At 34.8% G+C, this 22,250-nt stretch overlaps 1 protein-coding gene across 4 annotated transcripts in view; it reads right to left on the minus strand.

Annotated features, from left to right (window-relative positions):
• Window positions 1–16,731: 16,731 nt before the first annotated feature.
• The window catches only part of FLI1 (Fli-1 proto-oncogene, ETS transcription factor), a 154,370-nt gene continuing 148,851 nt past the window's right edge, over window positions 16,732–22,250 (minus strand). For all 4 annotated transcript variants that reach the window (XM_031960915.1, XM_031960914.1, XM_031960912.1 and 1 more), the window contains 2 exons: window positions 21,991–22,038; window positions 16,732–18,810 (listed from right to left, as the gene is read on the minus strand). In XM_031960915.1, coding sequence (XP_031816775.1) covers window positions 18,281–18,810; window positions 21,991–22,038 — 578 coding nt within the window. In that variant the 3' untranslated portion in view covers window positions 16,732–18,280. The remainder of the gene's footprint in view (window positions 18,811–21,990; window positions 22,039–22,250) is intronic.

A 22,250-nucleotide genomic window follows, 5' to 3' on the forward strand; every position in this document is an offset into this window, starting at 1 on the left:
AACTATGGTCCTTTCCCATCATTAAATATGCTCTTTCCTTCAACCTAGCTAGAAAAGCTATTTTAGTTGGCTTTAGTTTAGTTAGCATGCATTACTAGTCTTATTTCATTCTAATCTCTGATATTCTAGATAGCATTTTTACAGAACCATGACATACAAAAGATACTTTTGTATATTGTTTAGTTACCCGTCCTTGGTTCTATCTTTTATTAGATATATCTTTTTTTAAAAATTGTTTATTAGTTTTCAACATTTACTTTTATAATATTTCCATTTTTCTTCAGAGTTAGTTTTACATGCATAAAATAAAATGCATAGTTTACAAAGAAAACCAATTTTATTAAAATAGAATTACCAAAATATTTTTTAAAAATCAAGTGCCCCAGATTAAGAAATTGTTCTAGAGTATAGCCTATATTCCCAAAAGAATCCCTTCTACTTTACACTTGGTAAATAGTCATCTAGTCTTTGGTCAAAGACTTTTTCAACATTTACTTTTTATAATATTTCCATTTTGCTCCATTCCTTCCCTTGCTCCTCCCCAAAATAGATTATATATGTACAATCATATTAACCTTATTTTCACATTAATCATGTTGTGAAAGAAAAATCAGAGAAAAGCTATGAGAAAGAAAAATCAATAAAAAAGTGAAAATAGTGTGCTTCAATCTGCATTGAGACTCCATAATTATTTCTTTGGATGTGGATAGTATTTTCTATCATAAGTCTTTTAGAATTTAGACATATCTTTTTAAAAAATTCAACTTGGTCAGTGAACTATCTGCCAGTTTTTTTGGTTTGCTTCTGTTTTTCCTATCAAGGAGGTAGATAGTAATTGTTAATATTTTGACTAATTTATTCTAAAATTTGAAAAGCACTTTACACAGATTATCTCATTTGCTCTTTATAAAGAACCTGTGAGATAAGTATTAGTATTATTACTCCCTTTGTATAGATAAGGAAACTAAGGCTGAGAGAAGTGACTCAACTAGGATTGTACAACTAGGAAGTGTCAAAGGTGGGTTTTGATCTCAAGTTTCTTTGACTCCAAGTTTTTTTGGTTAATCTTTATTTAGAATTGAAAGTCCAGCTCATATATTTTCTCTCTTTCTAAAACATCCTCCATAAGTAATCATTCAACTCCCATTTAGAGGTATCCAGTGAGGTATACCTGAAACAATCCATTACTGTTTTGGCAAGCTCTAATTATTAGAAATTTAAGATATATATGTGTGTGTGTGTGTGTGTGTGTGTACATATTATATGTATATTTTAATTTAAGTTTTAAAATAAAGATTTTTAATTTTTATTAAAAAGTATAAATCTTTCTTTGGGAAATCTCTATCCATGCCACTAGTTTTGGACAGATTTCCTTCTTCTGTCTTAAATAAAAATAAATTCAGTATTTATCCTGCAATTTCTTGAGATTATCTCTTCCTATGTTCAGTGAGTACCTTTTACTAGATCTATTGTTTCTTTCCTTTTTTTTAAAAAAGCATTTATTTATTTGAAATATAAATATAAAAATTAAAATGAAAAAACAAAAAGAAAAATTGTCATGTACACAACAGAATATAAGAGAAGATTCAAAATATGTAACAATAAATTTTCATGTCAAGAAAGCATATATAATAATAGAACACAGTGTTTCTAGAACTTTTCATCTTTGTTTCCTTATAGGTTTTTTTGTTCTCTGCTATACACGTTTTACTTTATTCTTTTTTCCCGCCTTTCTCTACATCTAGGTCTTTCTTTTACCTCTAACATAGATTTTAAAAAGCTTTCTTTGATATTCTTAGAATACATCACTAAATTTATTTCACTTAAGCTTTAGCACTCCTTATATTATTTTAAAATATACCATCCTTGTGTATTTTTCCTTAGTCATGTACCTTTGCTTCTATTTGTCTTTTAAACAATTTCATTAGATTGAGTTTTTTTCTTTTGAGAATATACATTGACCTTTTTATATAGCTCTTACTTTTCTTGCTCATGATTGTATTTCTCTTTATATTTCTGAGAACTTCCTGTCTTGTGATGACTTGTCTTATATAATTGTAGACTATCAGATATGAGATCCACTTTTTCTTTCTCTGTACTCTTAATCTTATCTCAAGAAATCTATGGTACACTATGTTCAGCTCTCCTTTCTTTTATTATTAACTTTAAGACAGAGTGGCGATTTTTCTCCCCAATTTTCTTTTCTTTCTGATTCCATAACCAAACCTTTCTTTTTGGTCAGAGTCCAGAATACTGATTCCTTTTGTTGCTGAATTTTCTACCTTTCAAAGAAGGACATTATTGTCAAGGCAAGCCAAGAATTTATCAGCTGTTTTCCTTTTGGCAGACAGAATGCTCCAAGAGATGTCTGGATAGTTGAAGTCAATTGTGATGTGTCTATTCCAGGTTTGTTTCCAAACTTATCCTGTTTTCTCCTTCATACTTGGTGATCTTTTGTATATTTCTATTATAATTTTAGTTCTTTTTCTTTTTCCATCAAACTTCATCCAAATTTCCCTACCCTTTTCCCCTACATTTCCTTACATGATGTTGTAAACATCTATTGCTGATCTACTGCCTCACTTGTTGCTTTTTAATACATTAATATATAGTCTCCCAACAGCTGTATGCAAATTGTTAAGTTTCATCCTGCCAAACCTCAGTGTTGTCTACATAGTTGGATGTATTTCAATGCATTAAAATCACTAGCTTAGCTAGTCCTTACTTAGTACAATTTGTATATAAATAGATGAATGCATGGATTTTATTGTTGAATATGGTTTTGGATTTCATCCCCTATGCATTATTGGGGCTGCCTTCTAAAATTCTTCTTCTCATGTTGTTGCTGAGTTATCTGCATTGACAGATATATTTAAATAGTTTCTCCCCCCCCATCCATTTTCATTTTATAATCTTGATCACATTTGCAGAATTTCAGATGACTATAAGCCTATATATGACTATAGCCCTCATTAAGTATATACCATCCTCAACTAAAAAAGGGTATCATTCCTATATGAATGAATAAGAAAAAGGAAAGAGACATTTATTAAGCATATACTATGTGTCAGATTCTGTTAAGTGCTTTACAAATATTATCTCATTTGATCCTCACAACAGTCTGGTAGTTGGAGGCTATTATTATTTTTAGTATATTTTTTGAGGAAACTAAGGCATACAGAAATGAAGTTATTTGCCCAGGGTCACATAGCCAATAAGTATCTGAAGCTGGATTTGAACTTAGATATTCCTGATTCCAGGTCCAGCTCCTAGGCACTGCACTACCTAGTTATCTCATTTATTAATTATATACTACATGGAAGGCACTGTGCTAAGATTTAGATATATAAATACAAAGGGAAATAGTTCCTGACTTCAAGAAACTTCCAATTTAATGTGTGTAGACAATAAAAATGTTTGTCTAATATATGTAGACAAAAACAGGTATAAATGTGTTCAGGGAAGACTAGTATCTTTGATGTAAGGGCTGCCTAGCTTTTTTTGAAAGCTGCTCTCTACCTTTGGTGTACACCTGATCCACCTAACTCTCACTTTTGGCTCCAAGAAGCTGTAGCAATATGTGGTGCAGAGTGCTGGATTGATCATAGATTTATCTTCTCCAAGTTAAATATTCACATTCAATAAAAGTAGCACCAGAAGAATTAATATCAAAAGATTAGAATACTTCTCTGAGCAGAAATAGTTTGTTGCTAACTTGGAGGGGAAAATGAGTCAACACACAGTTGGCAACAGTGGAGCAGAAAGGAGTGATTTAATTATGTAAAAGTTTGAGAATTGCCACAATAATACAGAAAATAGCAAGAGTATGAATGTGGAATAAGGTGAAACCTGGCTAGGGCAAGTCTGAAACAATGGTACCCTGGAGGTCTCATTGATCCTGCCAATAAGACACTTGTCCAGAAGTTCTAGAGATGAACGAGTTAAGTTTCTTAAGAATATGGTTAATAAAAGGTCTAGAAATTAAAATTCCATCCTCATATAGGATGTTTTAAAACCAGATGCTAATTTCTCTAATTTGACCACCTTCAAATGGAAGCAGTGATAAAAATTGTACCTGTACCTTAATGGATCTTCAGTTTCTTGGCTAGAAATGTCTTTAACAATTCACTCAGTTCCTTTTGTGGTATCACTGGCTCCATGTAAATTAACAGAAGTGAGTACTGTTTGGCAGATGTGTTGTTTTCTTGGAAGGTTCTGTGATTGCATATCAATTCTTAGAAGACAGCATTATCTTACTTTTGTTCATATCAGTTCAACAGAAGATCACCTTAGCGCAGCACAACAAGACTCATCCATCATCATTTGTCATCTTTCTTTGGTCTTAGCAGAACTCTGGCTTCTCCAGAATTAATTTAAGGCAAGAAGAAATTCCTGCAAAAAATCATTGAATAAAACAGGAAAGAAAGTTCCTTTATGCATTCAAAAATAATTTATTTAGCCCATTCTATTTGGATTTAACAAAGATAAAAAAATTTCAGTTCATGAAATTCAGGAGTACTTAGAATATAGCTGGATGAGATAAGAATGGAAGAAGAGCTTCAGGATAAACATGGAGAAGAAAAATGATCGAAAAATTCACAGAACTCTAACCAGTGTCAGGAAATTGAAATTTGGAAGAATGTAAGGCAGAGAGAGCAGAGAAATGCCATTAATATTTGGTGTTCATTTATACATATGAAGCTCTTTCTGGGGTAGGGTGAAATCTCTTAAGTGGAAAACTTTTCTATTCCAGGGAATGATGATAGTGGTCAATTACTATTATTCAGAGAAAAAGCACCTGAAAAGGGAAGAAGAAAGCGGAGGAGGAGGAGGAGAAGGGGGAGAAGGGGGAGGAGGAGAAGGGAGAAGGGAGAAGAGGAGGAAGAAGGAAGAAGGAAGAAGAAATAATAATAGTGGTTTGTAACTTTTTGATGAGGGATATCAAGGTAACCTTCTGGTTAACCTGACATTAACAAAAAACTCATGCTGCATATCTGGGAAGAGATAGGGAATCCCTTGATTTGTCCAGCAGATTGTTGTTTTAACATCAGAAGCAATTCAAGCTAAAGGCTTCAGAAGAGAATGACACATTTGGAAAGTAAATAGCTCATAAGAACATAATGCTGGAGGCAGGGATTTGGATTTTGGAATCAAGGTAGAATGTAGCTGACCCTTGTAAAAATACATTTGGAATTTTATAAATCTTGTTAAGAGGTTTTTAATGTGAAAAGGGAGAGCAGCAGAAGAAAAAAAAAAGTTAACAAATACCTCAAAATACATGTCAAGTCAGATACCATAGAAAGTAGCAGATACAAAAAAGAAAGATTAGTAGCAGAGAGAGGCTTAGTTAATTCACAAGATATAATATCCCAAAAAGAATCAGATAAAACCCAGTTCTAAGATATCTATACCAAGTGAACAAAATAAGAAGAATAACCAAAGCAAAAAACTCATCTTAATTCCAGGAGGCAAATTCAACTACTGATACTTGGAGATATGTGACTCATGGCTGGAATATTGCTAAGAAAGTATATTCCATAGCCAAAAGCAATATAAAAGATAAATGGGGGCAGAACTACATGATATAAAGAGGATGTGTATCGAGAAATACAGAAATTGAAAGAGAAAAACATTTGGTTAATGACTAATGGAAGGAGAAACAGAAATGATGTTGTAGGAGATATCCAATAGACCACCAAGTCTGAAAATGAAAAAAAAAAAAAAAAAAGATGACCTTGTGAATCAAACCTGGCACAGAGACTTCAACTGGTCATATTCCCTGGAGTGCTTTTTCTGCCAAATTGCAGAATAGCTGGCTAGTTCTTGATTTGTCTTAATGGTAGTTTCATTCTTTGAAATGTCAGGGAAGGTCTATTATAGCTCTATTATTCTGGACTCGAGTCTAATCAATAAGGATAGAATGGTTGTTGAAAGACTTATGATGGGAGCATTGAGAGGAAGTGATTACAGCATCCTGGAATTCATGATCGAGGAGATAAAATCTAGGCATAATCTCATAGGAATCTTAGATTCTAGGAAAATAGATTTCAAACAGTTTTGAGAAAGGATAGTTAGAATTCTGTGGCTCACTAATGTGCAGGACAATGCAACATAGGAACAAAAAAGGGAAAAAGATCAGAATGGATGTTTTAAAGGTGGGGGCATGGATCAGTAAGTGGTAAGTCATTACTGTGTATGAATTGTCACTGCAATGGTTTGATTCACCTAATGCTGACCCCAAATCTCATTCTTCAAGAGACCACTCTGAATTTCTTCTTCTTTGAGCACTGTGGTTTGTCCAAACCAAAGAATCAGTCTGTAGTAAGGTCTATACCATCACTATGAGAGCCCTTTGGAAGATGTAAAAATAGATTTTACCAAAGCAAAAATTATTTTATTTATTTGTTTTTATTTTTAAAGCTTTTTATTTTCAAAACATATGCATGGATAATTTTTCAATATTAACCCTTGCATAGCCTTATGTTTCAGATTTCCCCCTCTTTCCTCTTACCCCTCCCCTAAATGGCAAACAATCCAATATATGTTATACATGTTAAAATATATGTTAAATTCAACACGTGTAAACATATTTATACAATTCTCTTGCTGCACAAGAAAAATCAGACCAAAAAGGAAAGAAAATGAGTAAGAAAACAAAATGCAAGCAAATAACAACAAAAAGAGTGAGAATATTATGTTGTTGTCCACATTCAGTTCCCACAGTCCTCTCTCTAGGTGTAGATGGCTCTCTTCATCACAAAATCATTGGAACTGGCATCAATCATCTCATTGTTGGAAAGAGCCTCCAGGCCTCTCTGAAACCATTCTCCAGATTGTTTCTTACAGAAAGATAATATTCCATAACATCCATATACCATAACTTATTCAGCCATTCTCCAACTTATGAGCATCTACTTAGTTTCCAGTTTCTTGCCACTACAATGAGGGCTGCCACAAACCTTTCCCTCCTTTAAGATCTCTTTGGGATATAATCCCAGTGGAGACACTGCTAGATCAAAGGATATGCACAGTTTGATAACTTTTTGAACATAGTTCCAAATTGCTCTCCAGAATGGTTAGATCACAGTTTCACCAACAATGTATTAGTGTTCCAGTTTTCCCACATCCCTTCCAACATTCATCATCAAAGCAAGAATTCTTGAGCTGAATTTAAAATTTCTTCTTTCAGTCAGAAAGGAGTTCAGAAGACCATCCAGATTGTATCCTCTCAATCTAGCAGCAGTATTAAACGCCTTGCAGGATGATAGACAACCATATCTGTATTGCTGTAAACTCAAAGAGTAGCTCTCATTTTATCTGTGGTTTCTAGCTTCCTATTCAACAGAGCAGTTGAAGACATTGCAGGGGAACATTTTGTAGAAGTACTCAGTGGTTCGGCTCAACCAAAGTGCCACCTCCTCTATAAAGGCTGTCCTGATACTCCCAGTTTGAAGTGGTCTCTCTTTCTCTTCTAATTGTCTGGTATTATATTTTTGTTTACAAATTATATTTAGAAGAAGATGAACTCTTTAGGAACAGTGACAGCATTGCTTTTTTGTGTCCTCATTAGTTAGCACAGTACTTTTACATAGTAAGAGCTTATTATGTGTTATTTTTGTTTTTTCATTCATTCATTCCTATCTCATTTCCTTTATTTTAATAGATATTTAATAAATGTTTGTGGAATTAACTTATTAAGTTGATGGGAAGCCCTCAAAACTGAAATTCTGAAGATGAAAATAGAGAAAAAAAAACTCCAATGAGTAAAAATGATGTCATATTCTAAAGAAATTGATATGGATGCAGTAGGAACTCATCAACTAACTTAGATTTTTAAAAGATGGGTTTATCAGATGGAAACAAGAAGGAGACAAAAGAATTACATAGACTTGAAAAACGATGAAAAAATACTGTCAAATGAAGTAAAACTCAGATCAACTGAGGATGATGATAAATGCTTAGGGGGAAAAAACCAAACAAACCTTTGAAAGGGAAGAGGAAGCTTCAAAAGGGATACCACAGCAAATAAGACTTCAGTAGACAGTAACAAAATTTTACTTCTATTTTCTCTGTAAAGGAAAGTTGTCTTTGGACTTGGAAGAATTGAACATTTTTACCACAGGGAGTTTAAACTCAAGATAAGTGAGTAGATAATAAGGGAGCACCTGGCTGTTCCAGTGAGTTCAACTTAAGTCTTGGATAAACTATGTTCAAGGATATTGAAAGAACGAGCAGATGTGATTCCTGAACCATTATCAGTTATCTTGGAAAAAACTGTGGGGAGAATAGTAGAGTTGCCACAGCCTGAAGAAAAGCAGATGTTTCTCTAATTTTAAAAGGAATAGGGAAAAATCCATAAACCATTGAACTCAGTTTTGTTTCCTGGAGAAAATTTTTGTATATATAGTTTGTGAGCATTTAGAAAAGAAAGTGGTGACCAGTAAATGTCAATATAATTCCATCAAGAACAAATTGTGTCAGTCTAACCTCACCTCAATTCTACTAGCATCTGACAGTCTTGTGCTGTCCTTGGAGACAAGATGGAGAGATGTGGACTAGATTTAGTACAGTTAGGATGATTCAGAATTAACTAGATGATCTTATACAAATGGTAGCCATTAGTGGATTGATGTCAACTTAAAAGGAGGTCTCAGGGGAATGTTCCAGGAATCTGTCCTTGGCCTTGAAATGTGAGACATTTTTATCAATGACTTGTAGAAAGGCACCATTTATCAAATGTTCAAATGACAGAAAACTGGGAAGGATAACTACAATGTTGGATGCCAAAGTGAAGAATCCAAAAGATCTTGAAAATGAACCAAATCTAACAAGATGAAATTTAATTAAGATAAATACAAAGTTCAATAGTCAGGGTCAATGATAACTTCATAAGTCCAAGGGGTAGGGCATGAGAGATTGAACTTGTTTCCAAAGGACAGAACTAGGAATCATCGATGCAAGTTACAAAGAGGTATATTTAAGTGTAAAGAAAGGGGGAAAACCCTTCCTAACATCTAGAACTATTCAAAAGTGGAATGAGTTATCTTGGGAAGTAATAAATTCTTTACTGATTTCTTCAAATGAACTCGATGACCACTTGTTAAGGTTATCACAGAGGGAATTCCAATTTAGAAACAGATTGGACTGGATAGATTCTGGGTTTCTTTCCATTTCTGAGATTTTAAAAAATATATTTATATATTTACCCAAATACTCAAATGGATCTGTGATCCCTTTCCCAACTCATCCCCATTTTGTATGACTCTCAATCGTGTCCTCTCAAAAGTTCATCACTAGGAGTTCACTCAATATACTAGAAGTCTTTCTCACTTTCTCCCAACTTTGAGAGGATACCAGCAGAGTTTTCTAGCTGACTCTTTGTTATCCTTTTCTCTTGGTATATGACCAGACTGTTTTCTCTTTCTGTCATATAATTCTTTGATGACATTTTTTACTCTTATCCTTCTTTGGATTTCCTCATTGGTTATGTAGTCTAGCTTTCTCTCATTCTTGCACCTTTCCATTGCCCTCTGTGTGTTCCTCATCTTTAGAGAAATATGGAAAAAGCAGCTGGATTTGAATAAGTGTATAAAGGAAGAAATTCATACTGAAAGGGATACAATTGTGAGAGTGTTTAGGGACTGATTTGCAAGGTGTTTAAAGGTATATAAAAAAATCTCAGATTTTTTTGGATTTAAAAGGTAACATAAACCATTGCCAACTTATATTTCTATACTCTTTTCTACACAAAATCTTATTGAAGGTCTTCTATACACAAACTGAGGGAATCCTTGATGAAGATATTAATAGGGAGCAAGCAGATTTTTGCAAGCCATATTCAACAACAGATCACATCTTTACCATTGCACATTAACTAGAAGATATCAGAACATAAGATACCAATTTATTACTTCCAAAAGCATTGCATTCAGTAAAACAGAATTCCACTCTGGTTTTTGTTGTTGTTTTTTTTAAAACAATGAAATTATCAATTATTCCTTAGAAAATGTAACAACAGAAGTAACTCTGTTCATGGATTCTCTGATAATAAACACTAAAAGAGGCCAAAAGGGGAGAGATGTCAATCAATAAGCATTAAGTGCCAGAAACTGTGCTAAACTCAGGAATACAAATATAAGCAAAAGGAAAGACAATCCTGTCCTCAAGGAACTTAGATTTTAACTGGAGAAAATAATACATAGAAGAAAGCTAAAAGTCCTCAGTGGAGAATGGAGAACATTATAGATAGATATTATAGTCTGAAATAGTGTGTATTCATCTCCCAGCTTGGTAGTTAAGAGAAAATCATGAATCATCCCAGAAAAATCAACAACCCTATGTCCCAATGCACATGCATGCATGAATGCACTTAAACACAAACACAGGAGGCATCCATTTCCCCAAAGGCAGAATATACTAAAAAACAGTGTCCATTCCCATCATAGGCTCTTAAAATTGGAATGTTCCTTGTATGATTGAAAGTGGTATAATTAAATATGTATTACATTTGGAGTCAATGGTCTTGACAATTACTACTCATGTGACTATGTGCAAAGGCATTTGGCTCATCTGAAGCTCATTTTAAAAAATCTGTAAAGAGGTAATATATTTATAGTGACAATCTTTCAGATTCTAGACATTTGCACAGGCCTAAAATTCTCTCCTTTTTCATCTCTTTCTCCTGGCTTCCTTAAAGTTTTAATTAAAGTTCTACCTTCTAGAGGAAGTCTTCCCCTGTTCCTCTTAATGGGAATGTCTTCCTGCTATTGATTATTTCCAATTTATCCTGTCTATATCTTGTTTGACATGGTTATTTGCATATTGGTCTCCTCCATTAGATTATAAACTCCTTGAGGGCAGAGAGTGTTCTTTCAATTTTCTGTAAGCCCAGGGTTTAGCATTATTCCTGACACATAGTAGGCACTTACTTCTTGTTGATTTGACTTGGCTCAACCTGAAATAGTATATCAAAAGTTCTTTGAAAAACATAAAGTCCTATATAAATTTCAATTATTTGGAGAACTTATCTAATTTAATACCTTTCTTTTGCAGATAAGGAGGCTGACGCCCAGAATGACAGGAGTAACTTCTCCATGATGATACAGAGGCTTCTGAATTTGAATCCAGGACTTTTTTCACTTTTCCATAATTCCCCTAAGTCTTGAGGCAGCCTGATAGTGTCATTGATAGAGCTCTTGGCCTGGAGCTAGAAAGAATTGAAAGAATAGAAAAAAAAAAATTAAATCCTCAGACATTTACTTGTTGTATATCACCCCAATTTCCCCAATTATAAAATAGAGGTAATAATAACACTTCTCAGAGTTTTTGGGAGTGCCAAATGAGATAATATTAGTAAAGAATATAATCCCTGGCACATAGTAGTGCTTAACAAACTATTACTTTCCTTCCCATAATTCTTCACTATTGACTTGCTAACCAAGTTATTCCTGGAGGACTTTCAGCTTTCTGATCCTGAGAACACATTTTCTACATCTTGAATTGGAAAGGGCTGTCTACATACTGCCACCAAAGCACAGGATGATCATCCCATCCTATGTTTGGTTTGGACTCTCAGGGTAATGGTAAAAATCTCTATGGAGCTCTGTCATAGAGGTTTCAGTGTTTTAAGGGAAAGAACACTGGGGTGGGAGAACTCAGTTCTTAGTGTGATCCTATCACTAATTAGCTATGTGACCTTAGGCAAATTATTTAAGCTTTCTTGACCTCAACTTCCTTAACTATCTAATGAAAGTTTTAATACCTGTCCAGTCAGTATCTTTGGGGACTATTCATGATAAATATACAAAGAATTATGGAAAGTGTGAGCTATTATTATTATCTTAATAAGTCAACCAGATTTCTAAATCATAGTTACCTTTGAGTAAATGGTCTATTGGATAGTCTTGGGCCAAAGTACTAAAATATTGGGCAAGAATATAAGTTCAAACTAAGTTGGAACTTGGCATTTAAAGAGAGAAATCCTGTTAGACTTCCACACAGTAAGAAACTATTTTCCAGTGTCTAAAAAATGTGCCTCTCCTCCACCCTTGAACACACTTTTTTGGGGGATTTCAAAGTTTAGGTTTTGTTTTTGTGTATGTTTAATTACATTTTAAAATTTATTTTAAACTTACATCTAGAATGAGAAAAGAAAAAAAAATTGTCTTGTACACTCTAAAACAGAAGAGACGATTCAATATAAAACAATAAATTTCCATTTCAAGAAAATCTATATAATAAATACTGCACATTATTTGCTGCCCAGCTTTTCTTTGCTACCTTGTAGCTTCCTTTTGTCCTCTGCTTGCACTTTTAATTTTGTTTTCCCCCTTCCCCCTCATATCCTAAAAGAAGGCTATAATTAAGCATGTGTATACATACATACATATATATATGTACACATATACACTCATACACATATATGTATCTTCTGGTTCTCTGAGGGTGGATTCTTTCATAAATCCAAATATTTCCATGTTTTGCTAAATTAATCAGCTCATCATTTCCTACACCACTGCAATGTTCCATCCCAATACCATCCTATCCTGAGAGATTGCCTAGGAAAGGTTTTTTTCAGTTTTCTGCATTCCTTCTATTTTTGGATGCTTTTACCTTAAATTTGAAGTCTGACACTGCAGAATATACTTCTTTTACGTTAATTTTTTAAAAAGTTCCTGACCTTTTGTTCTTCCAAATGAACTTAGTTAATTTTTTCTAACTCAGTAAGAAAATTTTTTTAGTAAGTTAATTGAGATGACATTGAATAAATAGATTAGTCAGGTAAAATTATCATTTTAAATTTTATTTACTTACCCATGAATAATAAATATTACTTGTTATTTTGATCTGACTTTATCTGTATAGAAAGTTTTTCATACTTATGTTCATATAGTTTCTGTGTCTAAGCAGCAGGTATCTTATACTGTCTAATTATTTTAAATGGTCTAAAATAATATTAAGTAATATTGTTGACACACAGTGTAGTTTCTCTTTTTTCTTTTTTATTAAATTTATTTTAATTTTAACTTTGTCTGAGATCATGATTACTACCCTTACTTTTTATAACCTAGGTTCTATTCGTGTACTTTTATTTTACTTTTGTTTGCATCTCTCATTTTTATAGTGTTTCTTGAAAGCAATATAGGGTTGAATTCAAAATTTTAATCTGCTATCTGTTACTGTTTTATGGTAACATCCTATCCCATCCATATTTTAAGTTACAATTACTTGTTATATATTTTCCTCTTTCCTATTTTTTTTTTTTTTTTATCATTATTCTTCTTACCTTATCCCTCCTCACTCCTTTGCTTTACTTCTACCAGCTATCTGAACAGGGCCCTTTTATCTATCCAGCTGTCCCAATCTCCTATTATTTAACTTATCCACTGTCCCTTATCTTCTCCCCTTAGCCTATCCCCTTTTCCTCTTATTTCATTCTGAATTTAGAAGACTTTTATACCTTACTAGATATATGTTGTTCCTTCTTTAACCTATTTTTGATGAGATTAAGATCCCAATACTACTGGTTCTCCACCCACCCAGTTTCATCTGTATCAGTTTTTTCTTTTCTGTCTTATTTGCTTGACATAATTACTCCCTTTTGTCTCTCCTTACACAGTTTTATTTTTTGGAATCATCCCATCAGCTCAAACCAAACCTTTCTTTCTAACTACCCAAATAATAATGACAGTCAAGAGGGCTGCTAATATTTTCACTTTTAAGAAGTAAACAATTTAACCTTATGGAGATTCTTATAATTGATCTTTGAGGTTTACCTTATATTTCTCTTAGATGTTATATATTGAATTTTCCATTAAGTTAGAAGTTTTGTCATAAAAATCTGAAAGTCTTTCAGTTTATTCAATATCCTTTTTTTCATTCAGTATTATACTTAACTTTTCTGGGTAAGTGAACTTGGTCATAACCCCTAGCTCTTTTGCTCTATGAAATATAGTATTATAAGACCTAAGGTCCTTCATATAGTAGTTGCTAGGTCTTGTGTAATCCTTATTGTAGCCCCATGATATTTAAATTGTTGGGGTTTTTGGTTGCTGCTGTCCTTTCTGTTCCTGAAATGAAACCAGGGGCTTTGCTCTGCAGCAAGTGTCCATAACCAGCAGGATCCCTGCCCCTCTGCTACTATGCTAGTTCCTTCCCCCTGCAGCAACCTGGTACACTTCTGGTCATCTTAGAGTTCTCCACAGTGAAAGATCCTTCAATCTTCTCTTATTCAGCCATCAGACTCCTCCCTCCCTCTGGCTCAGCTGCCTCTCCACCCAGATGCCCCCAGGGCTTGTTGTTTGCTATTTCTGCAGTTAGCCTGGAAGGGTTTGTACTCCACTCAGGCCAAATCTCTGCCTCTTCCTAGGTTCTTTTCAAATTGTTTTTGGAAGACAAATGCTTCACCTCAATTTTTGTTTATTTCTTCTGCTCTACCTTCCCTCCAAGGTGATGTTCTGGTGCTGTTTTTGTTATTGTTTTATTATGTTTCTTTTGTTTGTTTTTTTTTTTTTAATAGGAAACTTGAAGAGTGAGAATTTTTCTGATCTATTCCACCATCTTCCTCAAATATTCTCTAGAGATTTCAAGTTGAAGAGTAAATGCTTGACCTGAACATGATGTTGAAAAAGAACATAATTATGTCAGTATGGTATCATTAAGAGACAGTGAGGTGGTTCAGTGGACAGAGTACTGGACCTGGAGTCAGGAAGAGCTGAGTCCAAATGTGGCCACAGATGCTTCCTAGCTATGTGAGCCTGGGCTAGTCACTTAGTTCCTTATTTGCTTCCATAAGGTTATCCACAGGAGAAAGGAATGACATCACTCCAGCATCTTTTGCCAAGGAAATCCCATGGACAATATGCTTAGAAGCTGTCATGGATGGAAACATCTCATACTTCCCCACCTCATGATCAGATTTTCCTGGGTCTTAAAATAGGGAAATAGAGCCTAGAAGGAAACAGAATTGAGTTACCGAAGAGATATGTGGGGAAGAAAAAGGGACCAAAAATTACCCAAGCCCTTCTTGAGAAGTATGATCTACTGCATGTAAGCAAGTTTCTTTCTGATCAAAAGGGAAGCTTTTAAAGGACCATAAAGACTATTAAACACTGGGGCAGCTGTCCCAAAAGAACTGAAAATATTATCTCATGGAGAATTTTGAGGATAGACAAGTCATCAGTCTCTGCTATCTAGGCTTATTCATCAGCATAATGCCAAGGAGGCCAAGTTTCATCCTCTATTTGTATCTATTAGACTTTACAAAGAATTGTAAAAATTGTAAAGTGCTCCACAAATGAGCACTATGTAGTGGCCCTGAATAATACCATAGCACACAGGTGACCTGGTGTCTTTCAATGCTCCCAAGAATGCAAGCTCTGACAGTTCCTACCAAACTGGGAAGTCTTCCATTACAGTCCTGATGATATAGGCCTGGTGGCCACAGACTACTGTTGAATACTGATTCTGAAGTTCAGAAGATATGGGTTCAAATTCTGTCTTTGCCATTTAATATTTATGAGCTCCTTGGGTTAGGCTCTTAATGTCAGCCTCAAATCTGTAAAATTAGGGGGTGGATTAGATGGTATCTAAAGTCCCTTCCAAGTTTAAGTCTATCATGTTATGTAACTGAAGAACGTCTGGGGTATAGTGGGAAAAGTATCAGATTTCTAGTCAGAGGACATGAGTTGAAATTCTGACTTACTATCTATGCAATCTTGGGAAATTCATTCAACCTCCTGTGAGCCTTTATAAGTTTCTTCCTTTATAGGAGGAAGAGATTAGACTACTTGACTTCTAAAGATCCATTCCAACTTTAAATCTCTAATGCTATGATGGTCTCAGTTTACATTAATTTGAAGAGGGTCAACTGGATTATCTGTGAGAGTGATGAATATTTTGGCCACTGCACTTCTTGAAGACCATATACCCAAATCACCGTAGGTTTGCAATCTACAATGGCGAAGGGAGCAACTACTTTGAAGAAACACAGATACCTGAAGAATAAAAAGACAGTGTGGTTTTGTGGAGAGAGTACTAGACATGGAGACAGGAACTTGCTCCAGATCTAGCCTCTGACATTTTCGAGTTGTATGAGCCAAGGCAAATCCCCCCATCTGAGGGGGTCTCAGTTTTCTCAGTTTTTTTTTTTAATGACAGGATTGGGGTATATGGTCTTTAAAGTCTCTTCCAAATCTATCTTTGTGATCATGATTATTATCATTATTGTTTAATACCATGGCCATAGACTACCCCCTCTCTTCTTTTCCCTGGCCAGATATCCTCTGTAGACCATTGATCCTAATGGGACCAGCACATGACTAGAGAAGTCTCTAAGCACACACTCTGGCCATGTACACAAGGGCTGGTTGAAAGAATCAGGATACTGTGAGCCATGGAAGCTGGGCTAGGTATAGGTGAAAACAAAGTGTGGCCTGATGCAGAAGGGAGCCACCACTGATCAGCATCTTAGTTCTCAAGAACTATGATTGGCCCTCATGGTGAATAGTAACCTGGAGAAGGAGCATTTATTTTCTGACTTGGGGAGGTAGTGTTGTTGGGGTTTTCCAGGCCTGAAAGGGACAGGTATCAATGGAGTAATTGTAAATATACCATTCTGCTATATGCTCATTAAAACCATTCCTGAGTGTGAAAGAAAGCCATACAAAATGGCCCCCAAGAGACCCTTTTGAGCCTTCCAGGGAAGCAGAGAAGAAAGAGGAAATTTCTGTTTTGAAAGAAGGCACAATTTATTTTGTCACATTATTTTACAACATAATCTTCATATAACAGTTGTCAGCGTAACACTAATACAGTTTAAAAAAAGGACAAAGATTACCTGCAAAATTATATATATTTTAATATCCAAAAAAATACATTGCATATATAGAACAGGAAAAGTCTCGTATCCACGAGGGTAAGTTTATTTGTTTTGTAAAGCACAAGTTGTGATTATTGCAATATTGTTATTTATTAATGTCACTGAAGCACTAATGATCTAAACAGATTAGTTTTACTCCCTTGTCTTCTTTTGTTAAATAATGGCACCAGTGCATCACTTTGAAGAGACACTTAAATGTTTTGTTTCCTTCCAGTCGTAGTTAAGATACGTCGCCCTCCTTTTTTTTTTCTTTTTAACCTAGCTAAAAAGTACAAAGCAATGGCCCAAATGTACAGATTGACAAAAGATGTACAAATTACATTAAAAAAAAAAACACACGACAACCAATTTGATAGTAAAAACTGCATTTGTGACCGAGGTCAACTCGTTTCCTTCTTATTTTTAATTTTTATTAATTTTTTTAATACTGTGAGATATAGGAAAATAACTCTGCATAATTTATACAGTAAGTTGCCTTCTGATTTGTTGATCCTGGAATGACCTTCTGACAAACGCACAGCGCTTGCGAATCTGTTTATGTTTCGAAATCCCTACAACTCTTCCAAGTTCTGGGACCTACTGTCATCCATTTAAAAAAAATTAATTAGTCATTTACCTTTATAAGTTTCAGGAATGTCTGTGCTTGCATTAAAATTCTCCCGATTCTGATCTCAGCTACTCCCAGAGAAAATGCTTTGCCTAGTGTGCATTGCACAGTGAGACGGGATTTTGCAATGCCCTTGGCTTTTTCAACATGACACACTCACTCACACACACGCATACGTGCTTTAAAAAAAAAGATTCCAGTTGGGTGAAAACTTCACTAGCCTTTCAGCCAGTGTTCCAGTTGCCATCCACTTGTCAAATTAGCAATGCTGTCAGGTTCACTTTCTGATTCTTCTAGCATAGGCTTGGAGGCTTCCCATCATCCCCCCCTAATTAAGGTCCCAAACCAGTGCATGACTGGTCTAGTGAGCAGTGAGTCCATGATCCATGTTCATAATAATCTTTATGAGGTCCTTGATGAGACCTGTGTCTTTGATAAACAGCTTTGGGTCATAAAATTTTTAAAAAAGGATTGTAGGTTTCTTTCATAAAATATGTTAGAACCGTTCCAGTAATCTGAATGTTCAACTCCTTAAAGGTCAAAGGAGACTGTGAATCCAAACTGGAATACTGGCCAATAGAAATATCCATCTCTCTATTTAAGTACAGGAAGCAAAAGTTACCAACTTTTTTTTTTTTTTTAAAGAAGAGCTAAAAAGGTTCTATCCAGCAAGAAAGAACATCCAGTTTGGTTTTTGTCTTCATGGTCACAGATAGCCTTCAAAGTCCAAAGTATCCCAGGAACTATGAGGAATGCATGTGTGTGCAGCTAAAAGGATATTGAGAATACAACTCCTAGTAGTAACTACCTAAGTGTGAGGGGACATGAGTATTGGGATGGCGGGGGACGTTGGGGTTTGGGTAAATGCCCCCAGTTGGGGAGGTCCAGTATTGTGATGCTGCTCCAAAGAAGCTGGAGGAAGAGACAGGCATGGAGGATGGGTGAGGAGGAACAAAGTTCACCTTCTGTTGATGAGCATGGTAGGAAGGCATATAGGAGATATCCGAAGGGTACTTGTACATGGGCGATTCAGTTGGGTGGGGCTGAAGAGCTTGGGCAATGCCGTGGAAGTCAAATTTGTAGGCATATCTTTTGCCGTGCACTTTGGTCATAATGTTTTTATCATAGTAGTATCGGAGGGCCCGGCTCAGCTTGTCATAATTCATATTGGGCTTGCTCTTCCGCTCCCCCCAGCGCCTGGCCACCTCATCGGGGTCCGTCATTTTGAATTCCCCATTGGTCCCCTCCCAAGTGATGCAGCTGGCGTTGGAGCTATCCGAGAGCAGCTCAAGGAGGAATTGCCACAGCTGGATTTGCCCGCTCCCTAGAGAAAGTGAAGAAAACAGAGGAGAAAATTATATATTTCTCTATAAAAGTCAGAACTCTAACCTTATGAGGGCATATCTTATTTTTTAATATTGTATTCTTCCTCTAGAAACTGCTCTGTTTTTTGGCTGTTTTAATTATTATGGTTTTCTGTCTAACAAAGAATTCAACTCTATTCAACAAATATCAATTAAGAGATATTATGTATCAGGCACTATGTTAATTACTACAGCTACAAAGACAAAAATAAAAGTTTTTGCTCTCTAAAAGCTTACATTCTATAAGGAAGGATGGAACTAATATACTAATACACGCAATTTTTTTAAAACATAAGAAATAATTTGGGGGAGAAGAATCCTAAACCATCTCCTTAATAATAATAATAATAATAAAAAACATTTTTCAGTACCACATGCCTCAAGCCTTCCGGACATATTAAAACATAAAAATATTCAAAATTTAAAAATCAGTCATACAAGATCAGAAGCAGAAAAGAAATGAATATATATAATAGCACAATATTATTTCCCAGCACTCACCTCCTACTGATTTTGGTTGGAATAGCCTTTATTTTTTTATTATCTTCCCCTCTCACCCCAGGTAGCCTGGGTCAGTAAAATAAACTAAATTCTAGACAAAACCAAATATTGAGTATGATTTTGTGAATGATCAGATCACCAGAATGATTTAAGTGTGGTAATCTATGGAAAGATTTGTAATACTTTAAAAAGAGCCTAGCTTTTTCCTAGAACTAAGACAATACCCAGGACAAAGAAATTTATCTCTCTGCTACATATCCACTCTTACATTTTTTCATATTCTTTCTGTTCTACTTGGTTTAGACTGGATACTGTACATAAGGAAGAAAAGATAAATCCTAGCATTCAACTTGAACTGACTGGTCAAAAAAATAACATCATTTTAGTTCCAAAGAAGATTAAAACACACACTCTCATGGACAAGGCAATTCCCACTTTCCTACCCCTCCCCCAATAGCTCCTATTTCTATTAAAATAATTATTTTTCTTTATTGAGAGCTTCTCTCTTTATTCTAGATGAATTGACATTGTTTATGCAAAATTTTTAATTATAAAAACCACTCTAGGTGTATGACAGAGCAACTAGTTCCAGGGAAAAACATCAACTCATCTACATTAGAAATGATAGAGCTGAGACATTTTTCCTACAAACTTTCCAAATACCCTCATCAGCATTATTTGAAACCTATAATGACCTGAACTCATTAAGGTTTAATGATTCTTCCCATATCTAGAAAAAAAAAAATGCTTGAATGTCATTCCCCCAACTGGGGAGCTAGCTGAGGAAAAGAGGTGGCCAGAGAGTAAGTTTACAAGAATTCATAATACAGAATACTCAAGGTTATAAATGGACAGGTAATTAAGGTCCATGACAGAAACAAAAGGAATAATACTAGAAAAAGTTGCTGCTGTCTTGTTTACTAGAGTACAATTATCAGAATGTCGGACTAAGGAAAGAGAGAGAAAACAGCATGGCCAGATTTCATTGGAATTTGTTCTAAATATCTCAATGGGCCCAATAAGGAGAAACACCAGATGTTCTGTAGCTCAGTATGGGAATTAAGTTCATTGCAGCAGTATTAATAATTATTAATATTTATGTCAAAGACCCCTGGCTCTCAGGAAGTATCACAAACCACATATGCACATTTAGAAAGTATGTGTATTAGCCAAGGATCAAACAGCTTTTAGGTTGGGGAGTGAAATAGGGAGGCCCTATTAGCTGTTTCCCACCCCAGAAACTAGCATACTCATGGACATGCAGGTTGGAGATAACAGAACAGAAAACCAAAGCAGCAGATAAATGAAAACCCTAAGATCAGAAATGGAAATCTGAGAGATTTCCTTGTTCCAAGGAGTCAGGTTGGACAAAACGACAATGCTTCAGATAGAACAAATAATTAAGTTCAAAATCTCCGAGAAGAGAGAACTTCTTTGGAACACAAGACACTCGTGTCCTGAGCACACCTGGCCCTCAAGATGCACTCTACCATGCTTATTAGATCTATCTTTATAAATGACCCAGGCAGTAGAAACTGGCCTAGGGAGGAGAAGGGGAAATGGGAGTGTTAACTAGATAGCAGTAGGCAGAGGGAGAAGGAAGGAAAGGGAAAACATTTGATTTTATTATTCAAACTTCAGAAAAAGGGAATGTAGCAAAAGAGTTAATTCCTTATTATCTCTGTACAGATTCCCTGTTTTATGGATAATCCAAAGTATATTATTAGTTCTAAACTAAGTCCACATTACAGTCCTTGCTCCTAGTGGGTGAAACTTTCTTCCAAATTCAGATATATTTAAGGAATAGAAACTAAATTTAATATTTTCTTAAGTAAGAAAATAATTTACAAGGTAAACCTCTTGTAACTTCTCCCAAATCAAACCCTATATCTATATCTCCATATCTATCTATCTATCATCCATCAATAATTTTTATTTGTAATCCCTTTAAGAAAACAACATGAATTTACAAAACAGATAAACCTGCAAAATTTTTCGTCACTAAAAAAATTCTTTATATTTTGAAAGGAGACCCGGGGTTTGCTTTAAATGACAAACTCCCCTTTTGCATTTAAAATAATTTAAGTTAGGAGGAGAGTAATTCAGAATAAATTTTTTAGGCATGTCTCTTGCATAAAGCCAGGTGCTCCTATAGCACATTCTAAGACCAAATGTTTGTTTTTTTACTTTTAATTTTTTAAAAAAGATTATTTGTCCACATGAGTGGAGATATTTGAGAAGTGAGTGCTGTTTGATTTCTTTCCCTTGTCCCCAATAGAATTCCCATTTTAACTGCTCTTCACTATTTTGAAATTCAGTGATAGATGTGCTTAATGATGCTGTTTTTGTCTAAACAGTTTTACCTAAAGCATATTATTAACTGATGAAAACACTTTGGTCTTTTCAAGTCTCTTGTTTTTTTCCTTCACTCTTCAGCCCTTTACTCTGTCTTCTTTTCCTTCTTTTGCCCATTTCCTTTCTACTTTTCCTCTAATTCATGATAAGAACAAGCTGAGGTCAGTGTGTTACTGTACAGGGCAGTTGCCTATGTTTGGATCAAGGGCAGTAGTCCAATGTTTTGTCTAAACTTTGGACCATTTGGGAAAAAAGAGACTTAGAGTAAGCTTAAAGTAACTTACCTGGGTTTGCTAGGCGACTGCTGGTTGGGCCCAGTATTTGATAAGGATCTAAACAAAGAATACCAAATAATATTTGCTTCATTATTTTGTTTTTTTTTCACATTCATAACTATGAACTTAAGTCTCTGTATGTTTACAATTTTATTGTACTCTCACAAGAAAGTTTGATTTGAGAAAGTTTTTTTCTGATGTCTTCTACAGACTTCAAATTTGCGGACAATTTCTAGACACAGTTAAGATCTGTGCATTAGCAATAACAG

This window comes from Sarcophilus harrisii, chromosome 3 (genome assembly GCF_902635505.1).
Source record: "Sarcophilus harrisii chromosome 3, mSarHar1.11, whole genome shotgun sequence".
NCBI lineage: Eukaryota > Metazoa > Chordata > Mammalia > Dasyuromorphia > Dasyuridae > Sarcophilus > Sarcophilus harrisii.